Source organism: Sus scrofa, chromosome 7 (assembly GCF_000003025.6).
Source record: "Sus scrofa isolate TJ Tabasco breed Duroc chromosome 7, Sscrofa11.1, whole genome shotgun sequence".
NCBI classification, from domain to species: Eukaryota; Metazoa; Chordata; class Mammalia; order Artiodactyla; family Suidae; genus Sus; species Sus scrofa.
The window spans coordinates 91,085,015-91,109,881 of record NC_010449.5 but is presented as its reverse complement, the minus strand read 5'-3'; the positions used below and the strand labels follow the sequence as shown (position 1 = coordinate 91,109,881).

Here is a 24,867-nt window from a genome sequence, read left to right as displayed (position 1 = left end):
TCACCAGTTAGGTTAATCTGAAGTAGTGAAAAGTCTGTGTCATACAGTATCTTTAAAAAGATTTTTATTACTTTCAAGTTTAATACAGTAATCTGCCAAGTACAAGTGCTTAGACTTCCTTTAATGAATAGGTAATGTAACTTACATTTAAGGGGAGTAGATACTTCCAAAGTCCTTAGGTAAAAATTCATTCTCTTCAGTAGTTTGAACTGTCTTCTCTTAACCTTGTCTCGAATACCTGAGCTGAATGATCAGGAATTCCAAGCTAATGAGGTTTTACTTTATTCCTTACATTGTAAGAGTTTGCCATTTAAAGCACCATTTTCCATTTGGCATTTCACCAAGGTCTGTGTCCCTGGAATTAGTGTCTTTATTGCTTTTTGTTATCAACAGGTGTTTTTCTGAATTAAACTGCATTTGGTTGGATGGTTTCTTGACTCCAAATTGGCACTACACCCCCACTCTGTATAGCAGACATCAGTATCATATGTTGAAAAGTAGTTGACTATTGCCTTGAGGACAGCTCTGGCCAAGGTACTAGCATTCCTCTTTTTAGAAATCCCGAACCATTCAAATTGTTCTTGATGTAAAAGTAGCTAGGTCAAGTATGGCAGCTGAGTAGTAACTAAAACACTTAGCATGTCTCTATAGATTCCACTAAGTGTCTGAGCATTATCTATGCAAGCGCTGGTATATCATTTCACTAGAAAACATTAAAAATTGTTGGCACATTCATATTCTCATTTTGAATTCTCAACCAATTATGCATAAATGAGACTCAAACTATTGATAGTTTTGTTATGAGTTGATAACCACTTGACCTCAAAAGCAGAAAGGTAGTAGATGAAATTACTGATTTTTAATGAAGAGACTTGGTAGGGAGAGACCCAAGATAGAAAATTGGTTAGTTGTCTCTGACAGTCTGTTCAAGTTATTTGGAGCTGGGTGTGATCTTGTGCTCATATTTGAAAGTGATATTTTTAGGTCAGCAGGGTGTACGCTTTAGGTTTAGTTAATTCTCTCCTTCATAGTATCAGTAAGGTATTGATCTTTTCTCTGGTAAGGATCATAAATTTGTGCAACTGCTGTGGAACTGAGCAAGAGGCCTGCATAGGATAAAATCACTCACCACGGATGCCACCAGTACTTCTCAACTGTTATGGCTTTTGAAGTATTAAAAAATTCAGTATACAAAGTGACAAAATTCCTTTGCCTACAGTAGTTTAAGGAGCACCTGTTACATTTTGATAACATTCTTGATGTTGCAAGCTTTAAAAAACTTTTTTTTTTTTACTCTTCAGAAAGACTGAAGTGAAAATAACATGCCAATTTGAGTATATCCAGATTCTCCTTTAAATATTCCCAGTATGGCAATGCAAGCTAGCCATCATGGCTCCCTTGTGGAAATGGCCATAGGAAGTTAGACTCTTGGATTTAAAGAGCTAATAGAGGAGGCTAAGTTAAACAAAGGGACAAAGCTTCACAAATGGCTCAAACGGTCTCACTAACACACTCTTCTATTTTCCAGTCCCTTTAACATTTAGTCTTGGATTGACTGAGCTGGGTTAGGTTTAATCTTCTAAGTATTTAAATAGCTATTCTTGGGACTAATTAGTAAAATTAACTTATTTGGTACCTCAAGTATTCTAAGGGATTAAATCTATGAAGCAGACTGAAGTTAAAACTCTCCACACCCACACCAGTTATTATAGCTGTAACTGCAAACCATGTGTTTGTTAGCTATGAAACTGATTTACCTTTATATTTATTATTTATTTACCTTTAAAATAATCAGCTCTTAAAGATAAAAATGATGGAAATATAGAAAAACCATTATAATTGTGTTCAAACAGATCCCTATTCTGTTATAAAGACAAACGAAGCTTTAGGTGGTACCTAGCAAATATTATAATGGGAAAAAGAAAAGTTGGGCAGTGATGCTCAGAATAACTAAAAAGCAGCATCTTTTTCTTAAAAACAAAAACAATAACTCCCCAAACCTTTACCATCCTGAATTACAAACTCAAGGCAAGCAGCTTACTTAGTATACCAATAAGGACCAGCAAGATAAATTCTCCCTCATACCACATGCTGTCATCAATCTCAAATAGGTAAAAGGCACACAACCAATCCTTTAATCGCATTTTAAGGCTTTCCCCCCTGGGAGTTAAACTTTCACTAATTAAAATTATGTTCTCTCAACCTTCCTTTTGAAAGGATCTGCTATACTGATCCTTTGGTCACCTGCCCTTATATTACTATATTTCAACTAAAATGAAAATAATAGAATTAGGGTCTTAGTAATCATAATGCTTTTAACTGGTGACAATAAGGAAGAAGCCTATGGTTAAATATCCCAGAAATTTATTTAATGTTTGTTTGATACATTTTATATAGAAAGGTTGGGACTATCTGCTTTGGATGCCCCGGTAAATTTCATGGAGGCACTGAACTACAAAGGGGTGCCAATCTGGAGACATCAAAAATGGAAATCACGAGCCCAATTTTATGACTGTTTTTAAAGATTTGTCTAGTGAAATCAGGCCACTCCTTTAAAAAATGCTCAATGTGTTGGAGCTACTGTGTGAAAACAGCTGACATTTAGGAGGGCATTTCATGTTTTGGTCTGTCAGAACATTTAAATACTTAGAAATAAAAAATATTCAGCTTTGAAGTTTTCAATACTGGAAAACTTTCAAGTCTAGGGTTTACAGCCAGGAAGGCTGCTTTGTGTTCCTTAAACTGGACTCTGTTCCCCATAAAGTTAATCTTCAGCTTTGGCTTCCATTTCCTCTGCATCATCATCTCCATCCACTTCTGCATTTTCTCTCTCAAGCCTCTCCAGCTGCCTTGCAAGTTCGGTCTCATCTGTATCTGTAACCACTTTGGGCTGTGGAAGCAGAGGCACAATTTAAAGTGAAGAAGGTAAACAGTACACAAATTCAATCCCAATACTACTACTGCCTGGTATTTTAACTCTTAAAACTCATAATAACTCTGCCCTGTCTGTTCACTTTTGAGAGCTGATATATCACTAATAAATTCCATTAGATAAATAACAGAAGGAATTTATAAGAATAAAACAATACAAGAAAAAGAAGCTTGTGTATTCTAACAAGCTAAAACTGAAGAAAATACATGATAATAATTCCAGTGGCTGTATCCTTCAAACACACAAAAAGATGTACTGTGGAAATGTATCTTCTTGGGTGCGAGTTTAATTTAAAATTGAAGTTAGGGAGTTCCCATCATGGCTCAGCGGAAACAAATCCATCTAGGAACCCTGAGGTTTTGGGTTTGATTCCTGGCCTTGCTCAGCAGGTTAAGGATCTGGCGTTGCCGTGAGCTGTGGTATAGGTCGAAGATGTGACTCGGATCTGGCATTGCTGTGGCTGTGGTATAGGACGGCAGGTGTAGCTCCAATTAGACACTAGCCTGGGAGTCTTCATATGCTGCAAGTGCAGCCCTAAAAAGCAAAAAAAAACCAAAAAACAAAAAAAAAAAACAACTACAAACAACCCAAAAACTGAAGTTAGTTCAGGTCTCATGGATGGGGGCCTTTGTGGAGGGAGGGAGGGAAGGACTGTGCAGATGTCTGTGAGAAGGGCATTCTCAGAGGGAATGGCATGTGCAAAAGTCCTATGGTGAGAACAGGCCTGATGTGCTTAGCGGCAACAGAAACGCCAGGAGCATCAGAGGGAGGGCGTGGCAGGATGGGAAGGGGTGACAAGAAGGTCAAGGAGCTTCAGAGGGGGCAGCTCTTAGGGCCTCAAGGACTAGGACTGGTCTGATTTTGGGTGAGAATGGGCCTTTGCTGGGCTCAAAGGAATTATTTCTTTCACAGGAGGAATTATTTTGAACATTGTATATGACAATTAGGTTTTGTTTTTGTTGCCATGAGAAAAATACAAGAGACTATTTTGTTTATAATTCTGCAATCACATTTGATGCATTCCACACTAAATTCTGATGATAACCAATCACTTTCATTGTCTCTCTCTCTATATATATATTTTTTTTTTCTTTTTTTTTTTTTTCTTTTTAGAGCCACACCTGTGGCATGTGGAAGTTCCCAGGCTAGGGGTTGAATCAGAGCCACAGCTGCCAGCCTACACCACAGCCACAGCAACTCAGGGATCTGAGTCGGGTCTGCGACCTACAGCACAGCTCACAGCAACACCAGATCCTTAACCCACTGAGCAAGGCTGGGGATGGAAACCACATCTTCATGGCTCCTAGTCGGGTCTGTTAACCACTGAGACCTGAAGGGAACTCCCTGTCTATATTTTTTTCCTTTCCAGAGAAGCCTAACACCATCAGTAACGCACTCCTGATTAACCATCCCATGTTAGCTCCTATTATAAAAACCCTTTTAAGGAAGCCTCTGAGTCAAGATTATTTTATGCTTTGCGAAGTTGTGATTCTAAATGTATCTCATGTTTTAAAAGTCACTGATTAGATATTTTGAATGCAAATCATTTAGAGGATTTAAATTTCTTAAAAACTTGAAGAACAAGGCAAAATACCCCAGTGTTGGTCTTACCTCCATTTGAACATTGAAAACGCCCCTCTTTTCCTCAATCTTTTCTTTTATAACAGCCATAGCTTGATTAAGGACAGAGAGACCTTCTGTTCTCTCCAGGGTGGTTGTAGTCATTACATACCGAGGAGGAGCTATTAGATTAATCTAAGGATGAAGACAAAAACTTAATTAGGAATGTACCTATAGAACATATAACAATTAGGATGCTTGGAGAACTGTTTTGCTAATCTGCTGCTTTAACAACAAATCGCCCGAAAATTTAACTCCCAACCCTGCAATTTGGGGTAGTCTGTAAATGTAGCAAAAGCTAATTAATAATCTAACCCAGTAGTATAAACGGCAATACTCAATATAAAGGATTATGACCTCTGGGTGTTTGGTGGCTAAACTAAGCATAGCTTTGTCTCCAAAACAAACAAAAGGTCCTATCTAGCTCCAAACTAAACTGATAAAGATTCTGAATAATAAACACCCACTTAGTTTTATTGCTAATGAAAGAGTCAAGCCCAACCACCTGAAAGGTGTATGTGAATGTGAGAAAATATGATGCCCCTTTTTAAGATTCTATGAGCAAGATGGGCCCAGTGACTCTACAATAAAGGAGGTTTTGCATAGTTGGCCCCCCAGCACTAGAGATCACAGGAATCTCTACTCACCGAGACAGGAGCAGTAGCCACAACAAAGAGCCTACACATAATTGTAAACCTTCTCTAGAAATATCATCACCAAGAAGTACTTTTCATAACACTTGTTATGAAACATGATCATTAAAAAAATCTGACTTGATTTGGTATAGGTGGGTATTTCAGCAGGGAGGGAGAAAACAGACTACTCACCTTGATGGGCATGGTTTCTGTAGAACAATTCAAACCTGCTCTCAAGGCTTCTTTCACGGCATCAATGCCTTCATAACCATAACAAGCCACTTCAATATCTAAAATTACAAAAATCCAAAAGCTTGTACTAAAAAATGTAAAAAATTTTGTAAAGCTTTAAAAGAAATCAGAGATATGGCAGATACACTAGTATTCAAATACTTAGGAAGGCTTTTATCATCCTTTCAATTAGAAATTAATCCCAGCTATTAACTTCCCTAATTAAAAAAAGTCTTAATATACAGTGAAATTATATCTTCTCATCCCCATCAAGCCCCTGAATAGTAAAACTATAAAAAACAGAGAAATTTATCAAACTCCTTGAATTCTGGCCACCTCTGGGTTAAAATCAGGATTCTAACCCTTCTGTGCTTCCTTCAGTTCCTTAATTATAAAGTGGAGGAGTTCCTGTTGTGGCACAGCGGAAACAAATCCAACTTGGAACTGTGAGGTTGTGGGTTCGATCCCGGGCCTTGCTCAGTGGGTTAAGGATCTGGCATTGCCATGAGTTGTGGTGTAGATCGCAGACGTGGCTTGGATCCCGCGTTTCTGTGGCTGTGGTGTAGGCCAGCAGCTACAGCTCCGATTAGACCCCTAGCCTGGGAACCTCCATATGCTGTAGGTGTGGCCCTAAAAAAAGCAAGTAGGATAAAATAAAATGGAGATAAGGAGTATGATGAAGACTGAATAAAGTAATGACCACAAACTGTTTAGAACAGTTTAAACACTGCATACCCTTTGACCAGCAATTCAACTTTTTAGGAATTTGCCTTACAGAAAACTTGTATAAATAGGTAAGTGTATATGTATAAGCACGTTAATTTGCAGTGGGTTTTTTTTTTTTTTTTTTGTAGTACAGTTGACCCTTGAACAACATGGACTTGAACTGTGTGGTCTGCTCATATGTGGATTTTTTCAACAGTAAACACTACAACACTACATGAACTATGGTAGATGAAACCTTGGATGCGAAACTACAGATACGGAGGCCCCACAGTGGATTTTTGACTGTGCAGAGGGTGGGTGACCTTCGCTCCCCTGTGCTATTCAAGGGTCGACTGTAGTAAAAAGTTTGGCACAACCTAAGCATTCACCAAGAGGAGACTGGTTTAAATCAAGGTTTATTACTGTATGAGTATCACCTAACCATTCAAAAAGAGAAGGAGCTCTGTGTTCTACACTGATGATACATCAAGTGGAAAAGGCTACTTGAAGAAAATTTTGCCTACTATGATCTCATACTTATAAAAAAAAATTTACATCTGAATATAACCAGCACACATTCCTATGTAGCATATATATTCCTATATAATAGGAATGAATATAAAATACATAATACACACACACACACACATACAGGAAAAAATGTCTGAAAGAACACATTCCAAACTAACAATGGTTAATCTGGAGGAATGGGAGGGTATTACTGTATTCAGAGTTTTAAAACATGCACTAAAACAAAATAACCCCCCACTTAAACAAAAAGGGGGAGCTGACATAAGGTTAGCTGAACTCATTTACTTGTGTCAACAAATATGCATTTTATGATGATTCCTAGAGCAAAAATAACTTAATTTCTTAAACTTTTCTTGTTATGAAAAACATTTAGAAAAAAATAGATGTTGATGTAGCAACAGATGCTATGGTGAAGCTCATTATTTAACAGCTTTTTTGGTACACGCAAAATATTTTAAACATCATTTAAGCAATCATTTACCTGCTCGAATTTTGACAGCCTGTGGGGTCAAACGCCTATTAATATTGTTAATGAGTACTTCCCGTTCATCTTCATTCAAGTCTAAGCTATCCAAAATAGATGGGTCTCTGATAAAAATAAAACAAACATACATCAAAAGGTCAAGGTTACTTTAGTGATAATTACAAAACCAAACATATATCACAAGATAATGTTTAAGAGCACAGGCTTCAGGGTCAGAATTAAGAGTTCAAATCTTTGTTTCACACTTAAATAACTGTGATTTGGAGTTTCGATCTCCAAATTCGTAAAATGAGAATGAAAACAGTATATCTCACTAGATCGTTGTATTACTTTAAATGAAATAATGTATACAAAGTGCTTAGGCCTGTATGACAAATAGAAAATGCCCAACTAATTATTATTAAAAAGAAAAATTTTAGAGATCTGGCTAAAGCAAGCAATTCAAAACATCTCCTCATACAGCCACACCTCAAAGACATTGAGGGTTCAGTTCCAGACCACCACAATAAAGCATATATAGCAATACAGCAAGTCACATTTTTGGTTTCCCAGTGCACATAAAAGTTATGTTTACATTATAGTCTATTAAGTGTCCAATAGTGTTATATCTAAAAAAATGTATATACCTTTTTTTTTTTTTTTTGTCTTTTTGCTATTTCTTGGGCCACTCCCGTGGCATATGGAGGCTCCCAGGCTAGGGTTCCAATTGGAGCTGTAGCCACAGGCCTACGCCAGAGCCACAGCAACGCAGGATCCAAGCCACGTCTGCAACCTACACCACAGCTCACGGCAATGCCAGATGGTTAACCCACTGAGCAAGGGCAGGGATCAAACCCGAAACCTCATGGTTCCTAGTCGGATTCATTAACCACTGCGCCACGACGGGAACTCCTATATACCTTAATTTTAAAATACATTACTGCTAAAAAATTGCTAAACATCACCTGAATCTCCAGGGAGATGTAATCTCTTTACAATAGGTCACTGATCATAGATTACCATAATAAATAAAATAATGAAAAAGTCTGAAATATTGTGAGAATTACCAAAACATGACAGACATGAAGTGAGCAAATGCTGTTGGAAAATTAGCGCCAACAGACGTGCTTGATGTAGGCTTGCCACGAGCCCTCAATTTATAAAAACGCAGTGTATGAACTGCAATAAAAAAGTGAGACACACTATACATCTAACATCCCACTATACTTAACCAATCCTATGTAATTGGCAGTCCCTATGTCAAGGAGCTTGAGAAGAACAAAAACATGGAAAAAGTTAAAAAAAAAAAAAAAAAAAAGAAAAGCGCATCCCTGGGGGTAAGGAGAGCAAGGTGTTAGTAGGGTCAGCAAGGGCTTCATGGATAAGTGGCATTTTATCTGACCACCCCCTGCCAAAAGTGCCACTAGACAGGGACTGGATCTTAGTCACTGGCATGTTGGCTGAATGAATAAACAAATGGAAAAGATGAAATAATGCCAAAGAATTGTAGGATTTTAACAAGCAAAGGTAGAATTGTTTTATGACAGAAAGTTAAGATATATTAAAAGACAAACCAAGAGAAAATGGGGAAATGAGACAGTCAATAAACATACGAATAAATCAGTTTGGCAAAAAGAAAAAAAAAAATCTGAGATATACACTAAATGTTGATGAAGAGAGACAGGAATGCCCATGTAAGTACTAAAGGGAATATAAATTGTAGAACTATGACCCAACAATTTTATTCCTAGGTACCTATCATAGAAATTCCCAAATGTGTACCAAGACATGTACATGGAAATTCAGCACAGAGATTCCCAATTTGAAAAACAGAGGGGAAAATGGGTGGGATTAACTAAGTATCTCCTGAGAGAGGGAAAAAAAGCAGATTCTCACAATGAAATACTATATAGAAATTAACATGAAGCGGCATGTATCTATTAATTTGGAGAAATCTTCAATAACAGCATTACAAGTAAAAATGTAAATAGAAAGCTTGTTACAATGATAAAACAAGGGTTTTTTTTAAGTTTAAATAAATATTTAAGTATAAGGATTCTATATGTACTTTTTATAACCTATCCCCACAGATACTTAAATGTATGAAAGCATAAACAATAATTATACACACTAATTTTAGAATACCGATTACCACTAATGAGGGGATGGGCTGGGAAGAGTAAAACAGTATCCAACTATCTCAGAAATTTTACTTAACTAAAAGAAAAAAATGAAGCATGTGACACAGAGTAATCATGAATTAAATCTAGAAAACTGCAACATGGCTGAAGAAGCAAGAGAATCTTAATGGTGATGAGCAAATGTTAATTTGATAAGATGAATATTAATTTGTTAGGAATATTCATGCAGAGGCAAGGGAGTGGGTTTGGGAGGCAGAAGCTAGAGGTAAGGTGGGCAATGACAGCAAAGCAAGGTGAGAGATGTGACCGAGAGTCCAGAATTAAGGGAAGCCAGAAATATGTAGCCATTTTTGACGGTTAACAGCATACACTCTGCATGGAACTACAGCGTCTGGGTTTGAATCCTGGCTCTATCATTCTGTAGCTGTGTGATCTTGGACAATTTGATCTCTGCCTCGATTTCCTCATCTATAAGACAGGACTAATAATAGCACTTATATCATAAGTGCTCATGAGAATTATATACACGTTGGTTGCTCTAATTATTATTCTCACCTTTCCCACAATGTGATATGATAAAAAAAGTCCCATGGGGGGAGGGGGTAAACTGGAAGGGATCTGGAGCCTCAGAGGAGCAGGCTTGCTGGAAGATCCAATAGCTCTAAGTCCTACTTGGCCATTCTAAAAGTTGAGGAGACAATATCCCTTGGCAGCACAAGGCTGGGAAAGTTAACAGTGCCAGTGAGGTTGCTTGCGAAGTATTAACCTCTAGGAAGGAGTGGGAAGTATAGAAGTAGAGATAGCAAGTACAGAGAACTTAAGAAATCTGGCTGTTAAAAGGAGACAGTATGGTGCTTGTGCTAGGAAAAAGTAGAGGGAAGGGTGAGAAGTTTTTTTTTTTTTTTTCCAGTATAAATGGGAGAAATGAGAGCATATTTTTATGCTGATGGAGCAAAATCAATACAAGAAAGGCTGAAGACCCAAGAGAGGGAATAACAGATGGAGAGAGATCCCTGAGGAATAGCTGGGCACAGGTAAGGATAGTTTGAGAGCAGGAAGGATCCAAATCCCAGTGTGACAGGAGCACAGGAGGTAATGACAGGTAGGAGGGGGATGTTTGCTGAGATACTGGAAGGAAGTAGACATGATCCTATGCAATGGTTTCTACTTTCCTCATAAAAGCGGTAATGAGAGTAGCAGGTGAGCATGAGGGGAAAGGGGGAGAGTGGGTATCTGAGGAAGAGTGTGGAGAAGCTCTAAACTAGCCCATCTAGGAGTTCCCTGGTGGCATAGCCGGTTAAGGATCCAGTGTCACTGCTGTGGCGTGGGTTGCTGATCCCTGGCCCTGGAACTTTCACATGCTGTGGGCATGGCCAAAAATAAATAAATACATAGCCAATATAAGAACAGGAGGAGGTGACCAGGAGCAGAGAAAATGTGGGGTAGCAGTTAAGGCCCAGCTGAGGTTGGAGACCATGAATATGCAGTGGCACCAACCTGCAAGACTGTGGTTTTTTCCTAGCAGCACCCAGCAGTCTAAAAGTACAGAAAAGGCAGGAACATCACTCCAAGGCTGGATGTAACAGAAGGAAAAACATGGCAGAGCTCATGATATTGGCAAGAACGTTACTGAAATTTTGGACCATGGTGTGCCTATGATGAACAAGAAAGAGTAGCCCAGAAAGGGTGAAAAGACAGGGAGGGAAAAAAAGTTTGGAATCACAGCCTGATATAAAAATTAAGAAGATACAGAATAGGACTAACTATGTGGGAGCTGAAAGGAGCAGAGGCTGTGGTAAAAGAATAGGCTGTGTGAATTAAAGGTTTTGGAGGCAGAGCAAATCCTGGTGACAGTCACACCCAGGGTGAGGCCATATGGAAGACTGGCTAATGTGGTATGGGCTGAAGGTCTAGGGATCTGAGGTAAAGAAAACAAGAAGTTAGCATTTTAAACAAAACATCTACACTGGCACTAAAGTCATCGAGAACAATAACAGAACTAGGAGAGGAAAATGTATAAGGCAGTAGTGTGAGATGAAACCATATGGTTTATAAAACTACATGATATATCAAATCATATAGGCTCGGTTACATAGGAGTGGCCCACATGGGCCTTTTATACTGAAAAATTTTTATCTGAAGTTGGCAAGGACTTAATACATGGATGCTGTGCTATTAGATGTTAGGCTCTCAACCTGTGTGCTATAGCAAGCAGCTATAATATCGAGGGAGAAGCAGAGTTAAGAAGGTGTTCTTACGAGACTGCATGCTTAAATGCATCATAGGCACCATATCCTGGTCTCTTGTACTTGTCATCAAAGACCCAGGCAGTTCTCTGGAACAGGCTTTCCAGCTGCTCATCCTTGGTGTATTCCAACACCTCAGCAACATGACGAAGAATGCTGTAAACCTAGAAACAAAATGAAGAGCTCAACAATTCAAAAGTAAGAGATTTAAAAAAGATTTTTTTCTTTAACATCTTAGTAGAGAGCATGTAAAAATAAATCTTTGGTTAATTTGACCTCAATAATTCCTTAACAACAGAAGATTGCCATACAACAAATTATTTCTCCATAGAGAAATATTTACTTTTCTGCAATAATTAACTCAAGTGAATATAATAAGTAGAAATAGTACAGCATTTACAACCTAAGACCCAGATCAAGTCAATTCTGGGACAAATAAACCCCTCTGAATACATTTCCTCATCTGGAAAAGGGAGATACTGGTATCTCTCCTTTTTACTGTCCAGAGTTCACACATAGATCAATTATACACAAATGCACACCAGGAAAGCATTATACAAGTGTAAGCTATTATTACCACTACTCTATATGAGAGCATGGAACCAAGATGGAGATTTTAGTATTTCTTTTGCTTTGTTATCATTTAATGGTTATTCTTTTTTTTTTTTTTTTTTTTTTTTTTTTTTGCTATTTCTTTGGGCCGCTTCCGCGGCATATGGAGGTTCCCAGGCTAGGGGTCCAATTGGAGCTGTAGCCTACGCCAGAGCCACAGCAATGCGGGATCCGAGCCGCGTCTGCGACCTACACCACAGCTCAGAGCCGCGTCTGCGACCTACACCACAGCTCACGGCAACGCCGGATCGTTAACCCACTGAGCAAGGGCAGGGATCGAACCCGTAACCTCATGGTTCCTAGTCGGATTCGTTAACCACTGCGCCACGACGGGAACTCTTAATGGTTATTCTTCAATCCTACCCACCCTCTACCCATATTCTTTGCCTAATCTCCTAAAAATAAAAGGGCTTCAGGAACAGAGTGTAAGAAAGGAGGCTTTCGAGTTACACACAAAAACCAAGGAAATGTACTAACACTGGCTATTTCATCCTATTGTCTTATCATCCCAGTAAGATCTACTAACATATTCATTTTACAGTATCCTAAGGAAATAAAACAAAATGGAAGTTTCCTAGAGCAGTGCTTCTCAAATTGGATTTTTAAAACTTAAGCAGGATTTCTAACAAGCAGTCAGGTGATGCAAAATGCTGTTGGTCCAGAGGCTTGATTCTTTTTTTTTTTTTTTTTTTTCTTTGTCTTTTTGCCATTTCTTAGGCTGCTCCCACGGCATATGGAGGTTCCCAGGCTAGGGGTCTAATCGGAGCTATAGCCACAGGCCTACACCAGAGCCAAGCAACACAGGATCTTCGACCTATACCACAGCTCATGGCAACGCTGGATCCTTAACCTACTGAGCAAGGCCCGGGATCGAACCCGCAACCTCATGGTTCCTAGTCGGATTTGTTAACCACTGAGCCACGACGGGAACTCCCCCAGAGGCTAGATTCTGAGTGACAAGGTCCTAGATTTTATTGAGAAGGACTTTTACTGATAGTGTTTGAAAGTGTAAATCACATTGCAGTAATAATACAAAGGGAAAGATCTGGGTAATGATGTAATAGCTTTTAGATTTTTATTCTCTTTTACTGAGTGAGGTTAAGCAAGATTTTAAAAATATTCTTTTTATTTAAATACTTTTTTGGGGGCATTTTGTTTTAAGGAAAAAAACACACATGGCACAAGAGAAGGGTAAAGAAAACAAACAATGGCAACAGTGCCGTTAAAAACAAGGAGTTAGGGAATAAAGAAAAATCTAAATAGGATCAGAGAAAAATACAGAAATATGAGAAGGAAGAAATGACTATTCTTGCTTTATTAGTCCTTACTGTGGGTAAGTGGGAAATTACAGAAAAAATGAAGAAAATGGAAAAAGAACCCTAACAAACTAAGGTGGGTGGCGGGGTATGAGGCACCACATTGAGTAACAGCTCCTTCCTGGCTTGCTTTCCTGGATTCACAGACATTTTACAGACCTTCACTCATTCTTAACACACAATAGCTGGTCTCAGTGACCCAGAGTTGAAAGTCAAAAACTTGTTAGATAAACCAAATCAGCTGATATCACCCATAGTTAATCTAACCTTACATAGCTTAAAAATATTAATGGTCCAGTACTGATTTGAGAATATTAGATATCAAGCAACATCATGAGATGTTTAAGGTAGCAACATCATGAGATAAAAACACTGAAGTCACACTTTTTGTAATTAAGTCTTCAAGTCACTTTTCTATTTAACACAGAATTGGAAATGGAAGTATAGTTACAGAAAATGTAGGTTTTGTTTTCTGCCAAGAACATGCCACGCAGACTATTTATTAAACACACCAAATAGTGGACTAATTTGACTAAAAACTCAACTTACAGTTTTGGATTTTGTGAATTTATCTTCACATTTGATTGCTTCCTCTGGAGAAACTCTTCTTTTTGATAAATCAATATATCCTGTTTTAGAAAATTTTGAAAAAAATTATCTCTGTCCAGGTGCCAATGAACCACTGTGACAATTTTCTTTTCTTTTTTTTTTTTGCTATTTCTTGGGCCACTCCCGCAGCATGTGGAGATTCCCAGGCTAGGGGTCCAATCGGAGCTGTAGCCACCGGCCTACACCAGAGCCACAGCAACGCGGGAACTGAGCCGCGTCTGCAACCTACACCACAGCTCAGGGCAATGCCGGATCGTTAATCCACTGAGCAAGGGCAGGGACCGAACCCGCAACCTCATGGTTCCTAGTCGGATTTGTTAACCACTGCGCCACGACGGGAACTCCAACTGTGACAATTTTCACAACCAGATAGCTGGGCTGACATACCTACCACTTACTTACTCCCCACTGAAATCATGTCAACAAAAAACCGTGTAAGAAATACAAGATATTTTTGTTTTCAGAAGTGCATTTTTATCACCATATAATTATATATTCTCTATTACCTCAGTGGAAGGAACTACTAGTTTTCAATTATTCAAATGAGATCCAAAGTCAAAAGATACTATTTTTGTTGATTTGGCACCCACTCATCAGAAGGTCAACTGCATAACTACATTTTCTATGTATATATATATATATTTTTTTTTTGGTCTTTTTTTTTAGGGCTGCACCCACGGTATATGGAGGTTCCCAGGCTAGGGGCTGAATGGGAGCTGCAGCCGCCAGCCTACACCACAGCCACAGCAACTTGGGATCTGAGCCTAATCTTCGACCTACACCACAGCTCACAGCAACACCAGATCCTTAATCCACTGAGCAAGGCCAGGGATCAAACCTGCAACCTCATGGATGCTAGTCAGATTTGTTTCCGCAGAGCCATGAGGGGAACTCCTATTTTCTGTATTCGTGCTGCTCTGTGACCTGGCTCTCCAAGCACTAGCCAATTATTAGAGTTGGCAAAGGGCTCAATGGGAGCAGCCTTTCATATGCAAATCAATAGAGACCTCCAGCCCATACCATCTCCCCACCAAAGTTTCACACACCAAGCCAATATTCTCACTCCCTCCCCCGCCCCGCCCTAAACCAATGTAGGGGCAGGTATCAGACAACTAGGGACAGCCTTAATAAACCAAGGCCTGCCAAAACTATTCAAATGAGCCAACCCTAAACAGTTCTGCCTTGTCTTTCCCATAGAAATCTTAATAAAGGCTCTGGCCTAGGCTTTCCCCTTGCTCCTTTTCCCTCCTGATCAAAATCGGTGCTTTCTCCCACGGCCCTGCATGGTGTGCCATGTCCCCATCCCTTGGGAAACATTAAGTAATAAAAATCTTCTTTCAGTGGCACTGGCCTCATTATATCACCAGTCACCTTCGTAAGTGAAAGCCCCATGGGTACAAAATGAGACAAACAGTTAAATTTTTATTTATTTTTTATTTTATTTTGTCTTTTTGCTATTTCTTGGGCCGCTCCTGTGGCATATGGAGGTTCCCAGGCTACGGGTCTAATCCAAGCTGTAGCCGCAGGCCTACGCCAGAGCCACAGCAACGCGGGATCCGAGCCGCGTCTGCAACCTACACCACAGCTCACGGCAACGCCGGATCATTAACCCACTGAGCAAGGGCAGGGACCGAACCCGCAACCTCATGGTTCCTAGTCGGATTCGTTAACCACTGTGCCACGACGGGAACTTCCCAAACAGTTAAATTTTAAAGAAAAGGGAGAAAATGGTCTTTTACATTTATTTATTCACACATTTTCCATTTCAGGCATCACGTTTCTTCAGCCTGAACAACTTCCTTTCCATTTCTTATAATGTAGGTCTACTTGGTAATAAATCATTCCAGTTTCTTTTACCTGAAAATGTCTTCATTTGATCTTCATTGTTGAATATTTTCTTCAGATACAGAATTCTGGTTTGACAGTTTTCTTTCAGTGTTTTAAAGATGTCATTCAACATCTGACCTTCATTATTTCCAATAAGAACGCCACAGTAGGATTTCCCGTTGTGGCAGAGCGGAAATGAATCCGACTAATAACCATGAGGTTGCAGGTTCGATCCCTGGCCTCGCTCAGTGGGTTAAGGATCTGACACTGCTGTGAGCTGTGGTGTAGGTTGCAGATGCAGCTTGGCTTGAGCATTGCTGTGGCTGTGGCGCAGGCCAGCAGCTGTAGCTCCATTTCAACCCCTAGCCTGGGAACCTCCGTATGCCTTGGGTATGGCCCTAAAAAGCACAAAAACAATGCCACAGTAATTTGTATTACTGTTCCCCTGTAAATAATGTCCTTTTCCTCTGGCTACTTTCAAGATTTTCTTTTTATCTTTGTTTTTCAAAGTTCGCTGTGCTTAGATGTGGTCTTAGTATTTATTCTGCTTCAGGTTTGCTAAGCTTCTATAATTCGTCAACATTCCTCCCCACCCTTCCCCCTCAGCAAATATGGGAAACCATTGGCCATGGTTTCTTCAAATATATTTCCTGCTTTCTCTTTTTTTCTCTCCTTTTGGAATAGAGCTTTTGATAATTGACAGGTTGCTCTTTTTTCTGTTCTTCAGCTTGGTTCTTTTAAAATGAACTATCTTCAAATTTCAAGGAGTCTTCTGTCATTTTTTATCTATTAGCTCATCCAGTGAATTTTTTAGACATTACATTTTTTCATTTCTAGAATTTATACTTAGCTCTTTAGTAGAAACTTTATTAGAGTTTCTAATTTCTCTACTGAGATTCACTTTGTTCATTCATTACAAGCATATTTTCCCTAATACCCCTGAGTAGTTATAACATTTGCTTTAAAATCCTTATCAGCTAATTCCAACATTAAGGTCATCTCTAGGTTAGTCTCCATATTTTCCTGTTTCTTCAAATGTTTAACAATTTTGAATTGATCCTGTTCATTATGAAAGATATGTGGCAGAGGCTCTGAATTCCTCTTAAAGATACTGACTTTTTGTTTTAGCAGGCAATTATCTCGTGTGGATTCAAAACTAAACACTCTGTCTTCCCAGGTGGAGTGGAAAGTAACTGAAATTTGTTTAGATTTTTACCCTGTTGGGCTGCTTGTAGACTATGTTGTATATTGTATATGAGTAGTTTCAGGGGTCAGCCAGAGATCTGAGCAGAATTTATACATAAACTTCAGGGCTCTCCCTCCCCTCTATGTTTCTCCTTTCTCTAATCCCTATTCACCACTTTCCAACTGCTGCAGTTGTCTAGAATTCTCATCTCTGGCTCTCAAGTCATTAAGACTGTAGGTTTTCCTCTAGAAGTTTTGCTACCCTGCTTGGAAGCTGTCTATAACATGCACGTGAACAAAAAGCTATAAAACTTATCCAGTGGAGTTCCCTTCTTCCAAGTGTTGACTTGCGTTCAGTTTCTGCCTGCTTTTGGTTGCTCCCACTGTCTTTGGGTAATACCCATACAGACACTTGCTTAGAATTTATAGCAGGTATGTTGTATGGTTTGCTCAATAGGACTTAATCCTCTAGTATTAGAAATAGATCCCCTCTATAGGATCTTCTGCACTTTGTTTTTTTTCCTTATCTAATCCTGGAGATCTTTTTGTTTCAGAGTATTCAGATTCCCATTCTATATAAAATTGCCTTGCTTGCATAAGTCATGATTTATTTAACCATGATTTTATTGTTTTCAATTAATACTATAAAACAATGCTGTTATGAAAAATTTTTACATGAATCTACTGTACTTATACAAGTATATCCTTTCACTTCTTCTGGTTGCCGTTGACAATGTATTTGATTCCTTTCTGTGTATGTTTTATATAACAGGAAAGGAATATAAGACATCATTTGAGGGCCTACTAGGACAATGATATGAAGACTTATACAAGTTTAAGAAATAAGCTCAGACTTCAAGTAGGTTAGTAATTGGGCCTGGGGTGGGATGCTACATGTAAATTGTATCAAAGCATTTAGAATAATCAATTGTGCTTTATACATGGCAGCACCACCTAAGTGATAATATAAGCTGCTTCCAAAGTTTGTCGTCTAAGATTATAATCAGAAGAAAAGCCAATAATGTATAAAATTAATCATTTACAGAGTATTAATTAACTAGATGGCTGAGGATATTCAGAAAGACAAATTCAATTGGGGTGACTGGTTTTTTAAGCATGATGCCTCACTCACACTTAACAAATTATAGTGAGATGACTGAAACCAATATCTTAGCTCTACTAAGCTAGCTGATGACAAAATCTATTCAATGGTATTGTGCACTGTATTCAGAAAAAATATGTTCACAAAGGTGAAAATTTTCATGGCGTCCAAAAAAGAGGAACCCAACAAGCAAATAAATGAATACCTATACATCTCTGCCTGAAAGATACCATAGCATCTGGGGTGGGGGTGGGTCACAAAACCTGACTACCAGAGAGACACAGAACATTGGGGGGTGTGTGTGTGTGTGTGTGTGTGTGTGTGTGTGTGTGTGTCTGTTTGCGCGTGCGCACGTGCAGTATGTTGCTTTATTTTTTTTATTTTTTGTCTTTTTGCTATTTCTTGGGCCACTCGAGTGGCAATATGGAGGTTCCCAGGCTAGGGGTTAATCGGAGCTGTAGCCACTGGCCTATGCTAGAGCCACAGCAACGCAGGATCTGTGTCACGTCTGCAACCTACACCACAGCTCACCGCAATGCCAGATCGGTAACCCACTGAGCAAGGGCAGGGACCGAACCCGCAACCTCATGGTTCCTAGTCGGATTCGTTAACCACTGCACCACCACGGGAACTCCCTGTTGCTTTTTTAAAGACATAAAATATCCCTAAAATCCATTTACCTTTGTCCCATTTCTACCGCTCATCCAATAATCTGGTTATTAATTTAGCTTTAAATCAATAAAAAAACATCTGACGAATATGAATGAACTAGTACCCTGGTCTGCCTGTCTGTCCCTTTGAGTTTGGTGAGTTGGCAATGAGTCAACTATAAAGATTCTGAAAATCTCTGGGAATAAAATTCAAGTTACTGGACTCACAAAAACTAGTCCTGGTATTATACTAACTAAACCACTACTAACTTAAAAGGTCCTGTTTAGATGGTTAATTGGTATCCTTCTCTATCAATTTTGTTTATACAAAAGTTTAAGTTAAAAAAGGGAATTTTTTTTTTACTGCAGTAAATATAAAATATATACCACACATCTGAAACCTTGCAGATATAAATTATTTAATACATAAATTATTAAAATAGAAATTAATTAATTTATTCATTTTTTGGTCTTTTTTTTTCCATTTCTTGGGCCGCTCCTGCGGCATATGGAGGTTCCCAGGCTAGGGGTCCAATTGGAGCTGTAGCCACTGGCCTACGCCAGAGCCACAGCAACGTGGGATCTGTGGGATCTGAGCCGCATCTGCGACTACACCACAGCTCACAGTAATGCCAGATCCTTAACCCACTGAGCAAGGCCAGGGATTGAACCCTAGTCGATTCATTAAACACTGAGCCATGACGGGAACTCCATAAATTATTTTAAATCTTTTTCTTACTTACCTTTTTCTTTGTCCACTCTAATGACAACCACACATTCATTCCTGCCAATTCGGATGAGTTTGTTTATAGAACGGATACGCCTTCTGGAGAGCTCACTAAGAAGAATCATGCCTTCGATGTTGTTGTATTCCAGCAAGCTGACATAAGCTCCCATTTCAGCAATGGACCTCACATTCACCATCACTACATCCTCCACCTCAGGAAATTTGTGCTGATAAAATCTACAACTCAGACCCGGCATTCTGCAATTTAAACAAAAGGATCAAGTAAGTGTTCAGTTAAGGTCAAAATTAAAAAAAGGTCAATTTTCCACATCTTGTCACTAGAAGAATTTGTTATTAGTCTTCTCACCTCTTTAAACTTCTTAAATGATACCAGAAAAGAGATAAATGTTCAGGAACTAAGCTTTAAGTTTTATCTTGCTCCACATTTTTGAAAGGCTTGGGTGATTCTCTACCATCAGTTTCAGAGGAATCATAAAAAATAATGACCATCTATGAAGCACTGACACCAAAAGATTAAAGGTACACCTTAAGAGTAAAATACTATTTTAATATTTAAAATAACAAATGATAGGAAGCATCACTACCTATAAACCTATCAGCAAAACTAAAGCTACTCTTTCTCCAAGTCAGCTAAAACTGGATATGCTACAATCCACATACATAGGCAATACTTTCTTAATGAATTAAATGCTAATCATGTATCAAATGATATACTAAATCATGTATTACAGCCAAAATTAGAGTATCACACATCAAGACAAAAACTAAAAATCACAAAAGATACTAAATTTAACTAAAATGTATATCTTCCTCTCTAATTTTTTTCCGCTTAACCTTGAATTTAACTATAATTATCATAATTTCTAGCGTCTACTTTCCCCATTACTCCAGAGTAATCTCCTCTTTTATTGAACAGGTATACCCAACTTGAGAACAGTTTTATAGATTCTCATTACTATAAAGATCAAGTTTTGGAGTTCCTGTCGTGGCGCAGTGGTTAACAAACCATGAGGTTGCGGGTTCGATCCCTGCCCTTGCTCAGTGGGTTAACAATCCAGCGTTGCCGTGAGCTGTGGTGTAGATCACAGACGCGGCTCGGATCCTGCGTTGCTGTGGCTCTGGCGTAGGCTGGTAGCTACAGCTCCGATTCGACCCCTAGCCTGGGAACCTCCACATGCCGCTCGAGTGGCCCAAGAAATGGCAAAAAGACAAAAAAAAAAAGATCAAGTTTCTCTAGGAGTTCCTTGGTGGCTCAGCAGGTTAAGGGCCTGGGGTGGTCACTGCTGTGGCACAGGTTCAATCCCTAGCCTGGAAGTTTTCCATGCTGTGCGCATAGCCAAAGGAAAAGTTTCTCTTAACCTTCACACATTAAATACATTAAAAACTATTTCCTTTGATCCACCCAACCTACTTTCAGCACCCCTCCTTTTATGACCTACGAGCCTGAAATCACACCACGGGTAAAAATACATTTTTAAAAGGAAGCTCTCAAATTAATCATAGTTGATTATTTTCATGTTTTTCTGCTAACCTTAACTGATTTACTATCATCGAAACTCAGAACACAGTCAATAATAAGACCTAAAGGCCTCTGAAAAATTTGCAAAAATTTATTTACTAACTTATTTTTTCTTATTAACTGGGAAATAAGGCTGTCATTACTTATCTTAAAGATGGAACACCTACATCCAGCTCACAGAACATCAGTTCTGCTGCAGGACAGTCTGAGAACAGCTAACTGCACTTAGTGGTTTATCCACTGATTTATACATTTCCCACTACCTACGAGTCCTATATAATCTGGCCACTGTTTATCTTCTGAAGTACCACTGTCCCCTGAGTCTTCCCCATTTTATAGATGAAGAACATGAAGCATGAGTTAAGCATTTTGTTCTGTCTTAACTGCTAACAAGTGACAGAGTCAGAATTTGAACCTAAGACGTTTGAATCCACAATTTGTGTTCTTATTCATCAAGCTATATTTTCTTTCTCTCTCTCTTTCTCTCTCTCTCTCTCTATATATATATGTATATTTTTTTTGGCCACACCTGTGGCATGCAGAAATTCCCAGGCTAGGGTTCAAATCTGAGACACAGCAGCAACCTGAGCCACATCAATGACAATGCTGGACCCTTAATCCACCGAGACACCAGGGAACTACTCTCTCAGTATTATTGATAAATATATTACAATCAAAAACATCTTAAACAAAAAAACACTATCAATACACATATTCAGTGCTAGAGCAAAAACTACATATTAGTGCAAACTTTTGGTATTAATCTATCCTGCTTAACAAAAAAAAAAATAAAGCAGCATATTAATAACACTGCAGAGATATGTACCCCTTGAAGCTTGACAAAATAGGGATTTAGCAAATAAAGGAAGTAGACATGCAATGGCCAGAATTACCCACCAAGAAACAGCTGAGCTGGTTATTTCCTTTTTAAACAGGGTTTCTTTCCCCCTCCTCGGACAATTGTTGTCAAATATGTGTGTAATGTACTAAAATTTGAGAGCTAAAAAAGTTTCAAACTGGATATCCAAGTAAATGTCATGGAAATGTATGAAACAATTTTAATAGATTTAACAGATACTAACCACTTTTACTCACCAAGTTTCTTCAAATAGTAACTTATCAAATAGTAGTAGTAATTATTTATTTCTTCAAATAGATAATTTTGGGAAAGCAAGACAATCTGAATGTTAAAGAACATAAGCAATAATGTAAAAGAATTCTGAAGGGAGATATGAATGCTACTGCTTTAGGAGGTACAGGTTTTTTTTCTTTTCAACACACAATGTAAATAAAGGAATATTGCTGATATTATGTCATTCACAGTAAAAGATAGGAAGTAGCCCACAAGTACAAAAATAATCTATTTTGCACAGGAAAATCTACTCAATAGTTTGTAATAACCTATTTGGGAAAAAAGAATGGATATATTTATATGTATGACTGGTTCACTTTGCTGTACACCTGAAACTAACAGAACATTTTAAGTCAACTATACGCCAATAAAATTAAATTTAAAAAATAAAAAAATAATATATAATCTATTTTGCAAGAAAACTGCATATTGGTTGATAGATTTTGAACCTATCTCCTTACTTATGGATATTATGCTAATAACATAGCTTTGAAAAAATCCATCAGGAAAATAGGAGTCACACCAGGTATCTATCACCCCTTTATATGATGTTCAAAGCACTTTTACTTACTACCTGTGGCTGCCTGGGAAACATATTCCCATTAACTCCAGTTTCTAGTGTGTGCCATATACTTCACAGGTTTGTGCAGGGTTATCAAGTGAGATAAAATACTCACGTGAAAAATTTTGGAAAGTGTAATGTGCTATACAAATATAAGACATTAAAAGGCAAAGAAGGTATCAATTCCATTTTGTAATTTAGTTCATTAAACAATTTTTTTGCAGCATCTATTATTAAAATAAAGTACTAAATGACCTCCTCAAAGACAAATGCTTCATAAGAAAGGGAGCTAAAACCAGGTCATTCAATACTAAATCTAGTTTCTTAAACCACAGAGCCTCGATATGCCAGAGTACTACAACACAGTATGTGTTCTTTGGTAAAGAATACCCATCTTTCAAAATATATTAACTGAACTTGAAGCAAGTTTCAAATACCCTGCACTGTGAGTAATCCTGCCTGGTCAAAAGGTAGGCAGGACTTTTTTCTTAAACGACTGCATGGTCAAGCGGCCATGATGGATACAGAAAGTCCACATTTTTTTTGAAAGTAACGTATGATGTGTTAGAGGCAACTTCTATGATAATTCTAACTCCGCTCTAACACTCATCAGTTACCTTCTCTGAATGCCTGTTTTTATTACATAAATTACATAAACAAAGCTTTTAAACTATTTTACTGTGGCTGAAATAAGCAGCACCAATTTCTACAAGCATTATTACTATGCATCTTTTTGAGATCTTTTGAGGATCAGTGACTTGTTATTTGGCATCAGATGAACTGAGAACAGACAGTAAAGCTCTACATAATTCCAAACTGCTGAAAGACACAGAGTTACAAGATTTTTTCCCTTGAATAATAACATCAAACGGGAGAAAAACCAAGACTTCTTGCTAAACCTTTCCTCCACGAAACAATGTTTCTTGTTAAATAAAACTTAAAGTAGTCTAAGTTTGGGGGGGTAATAAAATTCCCTTATCTTTATGTTTTTTTAGTTATGCTTAACCGAAAGATCACAGCGTGTAATTCTACAAGTTTACTTTCATCGATGCTGAAACACGGTAAACCGATACTAAGAGTTATATATAAACTCTTCAACAGTATCTTTTAGTTTCAACTGAAGGGGTGACTCAGTCTACAGAAATGCACCGAGCGATAAAGTGATAGGAGCTTCAATTTTTAAATATAAGTTATCAGAGGAACAAATTATTCTTGGATACTTTTAAACCCAACTCTGTCAACATCATGGCCCAAACCACCGGTTCCTTGAAGCGGCCGGTCTGGTTTCCACTGAGAGGTAGTATTTGCTGGGGCGGACGAAAAAGATGGAATTCTCAGGCCCGGAGAGAGCAAAATGCTCAGCGTCGTGGGGCGGGGGTGTCATAGCGTTCTCCCGAGACGGCCCCACCTCAAGGCACCCCTGTTTTATGTATATTGAAGACGCTGTACAATCACTGGGCCCACTTCCCTTCACGAGATTCCTTCGTTCGTACCTTGACACCACCGCTCGGAGAGACCGACACCCGGCCGGTGGCGACCGCAGTCGCGTCCAGGCACTTCCCGCTCAGGGACGGGAAAAGGAGGTGTTAACCCAGGGCCTACCCTCTACCGAACACCCATGCCATTGGACACAACCAAAGTAAATTCTTCGAGAAACTGATCGGGGAGACTAGTCACCTGAGGTATGTATATGGATCCCGCACTGGGGCCCCGCGCCGCGCTCTTCAATCAGAGAGAACTGACTTGATCCACCCGCAGCAGCCGCCGACTCTCTTCAGCGTGCGCTTCTCTCAACCCTACCGCGCATGCGGAACCACCTCGCAGCACGCAAGCGCCGACAGACTACAGACCGCTCTTCATCACCTACCATAGAGTCTAGGTCCTCCGCGAACAAAGAGGTCTGTGGGCCTTAGGAGGACTTGAAAAGTACATTTTCTCGCCATCTTTAGTTTTCGCTAAGTGACTTTCAAGGCGCAGATAAGAAGTAAGACTCGGATTCCTTGTCCCTAAAGAATAAATTCTCTACGATACTGTCAGTCAACCATGAGGTGGCGCTGTGACCAGAGGTGAATGTGGAGGAGGAGAAGGGGTGTACTCTTCT

General features: G+C 38.9%; 1 protein-coding gene across 1 annotated transcript; it reads right to left on the bottom strand.

The window, feature by feature from the left end:
* EIF2S1 (eukaryotic translation initiation factor 2 subunit alpha) lies at nt 47-24,857 on the bottom strand. Its single transcript, XM_001928339.4, has 8 exons — nt 24,444-24,857; nt 19,549-19,790; nt 13,982-14,061; nt 11,517-11,668; nt 7,136-7,242; nt 5,380-5,477; nt 4,544-4,687; nt 47-2,890 (listed from the first exon to the last, which is right to left on the bottom strand). Exons 2-8 carry the CDS (start codon nt 19,787-19,789, stop codon nt 2,765-2,767), a joined length of 948 nt encoding a protein of 315 aa, XP_001928374.1. The 5' UTR covers nt 19,790; nt 24,444-24,857; the 3' UTR covers nt 47-2,764.